The sequence below is a fragment of the Frankliniella occidentalis genome, unplaced genomic scaffold (genome assembly GCF_000697945.3).
Source record: "Frankliniella occidentalis isolate FOCC.00 unplaced genomic scaffold, Focc_3.1 Scaffold383, whole genome shotgun sequence".
NCBI classification, from domain to species: Eukaryota; Metazoa; Arthropoda; class Insecta; order Thysanoptera; family Thripidae; genus Frankliniella; species Frankliniella occidentalis.
Window position 1 is genome coordinate 46,462 of NW_026267505.1, and position 3,271 is coordinate 49,732.

General features: G+C 46.3%; 1 protein-coding gene across 1 annotated transcript; it reads left to right on the plus strand.

The window, feature by feature from the left end:
• The first annotated feature begins 1,068 nt into the window (after positions 1-1,068).
• On the plus strand, positions 1,069-1,425 carry LOC127751218 (uncharacterized). The gene has a single exon (XM_052274374.1). It carries the CDS (start codon positions 1,069-1,071, stop codon positions 1,423-1,425), a length of 357 nt encoding a protein of 118 aa, XP_052130334.1.
• Positions 1,426-3,271: the final 1,846 nt, after the last annotated feature.

The following is a 3,271-nucleotide window of genomic DNA, read 5'->3' on the forward strand; positions in this document are numbered from 1 at the left end:
GTTCCCATAATTTTGTTGACATATAAAAACAATTGTTTACTACAACTACTATTATTAAACAGTGTGAATTATTTTTGTAAATTTCAAAACATTGAATTACTATTGCCCAATTTTGTATGGGTTAACATGTGTGTTAAGAAACTTCTCATTTAACCGATACTGTCAACAAAAAAGTTCACACTGCAAAGATTGCACGTTTTGGGCTATGCTCACCTTTTCATGTCCTTCGTTTATTTTTACAGAAATTGTCGACCACAGCTACACCATATCACCAGCCAGGCCTAGTGTTGCAGCAGATGCATCAGCTTCATTGGCAACTCCTAATCCTGTGCTGGAGGAATCTGCACTCGATGCTGATGTTCTGAACTGCAATACTCCTGAAAATGGTAAGACATGCAATTTATTATTATCCAATTTGTTAAATTAGAATCCCCCCCCTTTTTTTTCCTCCACTCACCCCACACTCACCCACCAACGTAATGTCCCTACAATGTGTGTCTGTTTATCTTTCAGAAATGGATATGGATATTTTCATTGACCATCAAGCAGAAGGGAACGCTACTGCTACTGTCAGCACACACCTAACTTCAGATGGCGTTTAGGAAGAGGTTCAAACTGCTGCCGAGACACCCCAAAACGCTACCAGTAAGTGGAGTTCAGGCGCTTCGGGCGGGCCGCTGGCTCCACACAGATGCTCGGCGGGTCGGCCTACCCAACACGTTGCAGGCGTGCGGACGGGTTGCCTTCTTGCCTTCTCGTTTTGGCCGGTACACTCACCTGTCATTTTTGTCCTTTGTAGGTCCCAGAGGAGCAACCAGGGCGTCTCGTCGGCGTCGAGGAAAGCGGAAGGTGCTGCGGCTACCGCCGATTCCTAGAGTGCCGCTGGCCAAGCGCAATGACCCTGTGGTGAAGACCTTCCACGAGGCGCTGGTGCTCTGTAAACGCCGTGCATGTCGCCTGCAAAAGGACAACGAGTCATAAAGCAAGCAAATTAAAGAAATGAAAGCAACAGAAGAAGAAAGAGTACTGGAAAGCTTTCGGGAAAAATTAAGTCCGAGTTTTTGTAAGATGCTGCAGTGCAACCTGCGCAATGCAGGGCGCAACAAACATGCATACCGCTACACCCTCGACGACAAATCTGTCTTCTTGGGCATCAACAAGCATGGTCCTTGCGGCTACAGTAGCTTACCCATGATCAAGCCCGGCCGTTCCACCATTTCCCGGACCCTGAAGAAGCTGCGATTCTGTCCCGGCCTGAATCGCATCCTGATGGAGGCGATGAAACGGTGGATAGAGGCCTTGCCAGAACAAGACAGGGAGGTTGTGGTGGTGTTCGACGAGATGGCGCTGAGAGTGCGCTTCACGTACGACGCCACAGAAGACAAAATAGTTGGCTTCGTCGATTTCGGGAACGGTGTTCGATAAGCCTTGCCTGGAAAGGAAGTCATGGTCTGCATGATCAAGAGCATATATGGAGACTGGAAACAGCCATTTTGCTTCTGGTATACCCACTTGAAGCTCACAGGGGCTGACTTCAAAGGCCTCTTCCTCGAAGCTATTCAAGCAGTTCGGGAGACTGGGCTGAAAGTGCGGGCCGTGGTCACAGATTCGCTGGCGAAGAACAAATTGGCCATGGAGCTTCTCGGTGCTTCTGATGACCAGCCATGGTTTTTCCTGGAAGAGGACAAAATTTACTCATTATTTGACGTGCCTCACCTCCTGAAAGCCCTCAGAAATGCCATCCTCAAGTATCCCTTGATTTTAACAACAGCAGAAGGTCAACAAGAAGTTGTTTCAATCGACTACATCAAGACATTCATTGAGAGTGACATGGCCATGCAGCCACGGCTGGGCAAAAAAGTCACTCTCTCTCACCTGAACATGAATAGTTTTGAGAAGATGCGAGTGGCTCCAGCAGCGCAGCTTCTCAGCCAAAGTGTGGCTCTGGGTGTCGTCACCTACACTTTTCTTCGTGTTTTCCCTCCTGAAGCCATGGCAACAGGCCGCTTTTGTGAGGGGATTAACAACTTCTTTGACTCTTTGAACGGTGTTGCGGTCGTGGAAGATTCAGAGTCTCTGAAAGTGGCAATGACTCCCACATCACGGCACCTGCAAGTCTGGAATGACATGTTTAATGAGATGGCAGGGTGGCACTTTGTTGGGTCACAGAATCTCACTTTCCCACAAAATTGGCGCCGCACCGTGTTGGGCCTGGCCTTCCTCTGGAGAGATTTCCAGGAAGCTGGTTATAAATTCCTTCCAGTTGGAAAAATCAATGGCGACGTCATAGAGAACTTTAACAGTAGAACAAGAGCTGCAGGTGGGTCCAGGAAAAATCCCGGCCCCCAGGACTACCCTGCATCCTTTGCTAGTTGCTTGATCAGGGATCTCACTGCGGTGAAAATAAAAGGAAAAAATGACCATTCAAAAACCTTCATCCATTTAACCACCCTTCTGAAGTTGGCAGAGCAACAAGGCAGTAATGAAACACCTAATCAAGAAACTGACCTTGCAATCCCTTCTCTCCCCACCATCATGGAGGTAGAAGAGCCAGATGAAGAGCTGGACGATGTATATGAAGAGCAGGAAGAGGAGGAAGACGAAACTGCCCCTGTGACTGTCACATCAGATGCAGATTTCGTGCGACGTGTCCAGGAGAAGTTGGGAGCTGCTGTCGGGGCACAGAATGCTGCACCGATTGTGACTGCCTTTGTTGAGAAATGGAAATGTGACGACTGCAGCACCATTCTTCAAAGTCCTGCAGAATTCCCTCTTCATATGCTTTCCTCCATGTCATCATCCTGCAATCCAAATCAGAGTGCCCCATCATCATCTATATGCAAAATCACCGCAGTTATTTACAGAGAGGCAAATTTGTTCATACCATCAAGAATACAGGCAGCAGAAATTCTGGAAAGTTTTATGGAGAGCGTTCAAAGTCGTCCGGAACTGTTGTATTTTCAGTTGTGCTTTGAGCATGGCCATTTGAAAAGTTCTATTTTCAGAGCAATTGCTCGAAGAGCTCTTGATGAAATGTTGTTGGCTCTTAACCAAAATTACAAAGCTAGGCGGAAGAGGCTGCGAAAAGAAAAATGTGAAAAGTACCAGAACATTACTCACATGTAACTTTATTTAAGTTACTTTGGTTTGTTCTACAATTGAACATCGTTGTTTTTATTTGACTATGTGTTTTATCACTTGTGTGATTCCAAAGTTATTTACTTTGATTTATTCTAAAATTGAACATTGTTGTTTTCATTTGACTATGTGT

Coding starts and splice junctions, on each gene's coding strand:
- LOC127751218 (XM_052274374.1), top strand. CDS start 1,069: ATGCTGCAGTGCAACCTGCGCAATGCAGGGCGCAACAAACATGCATAC.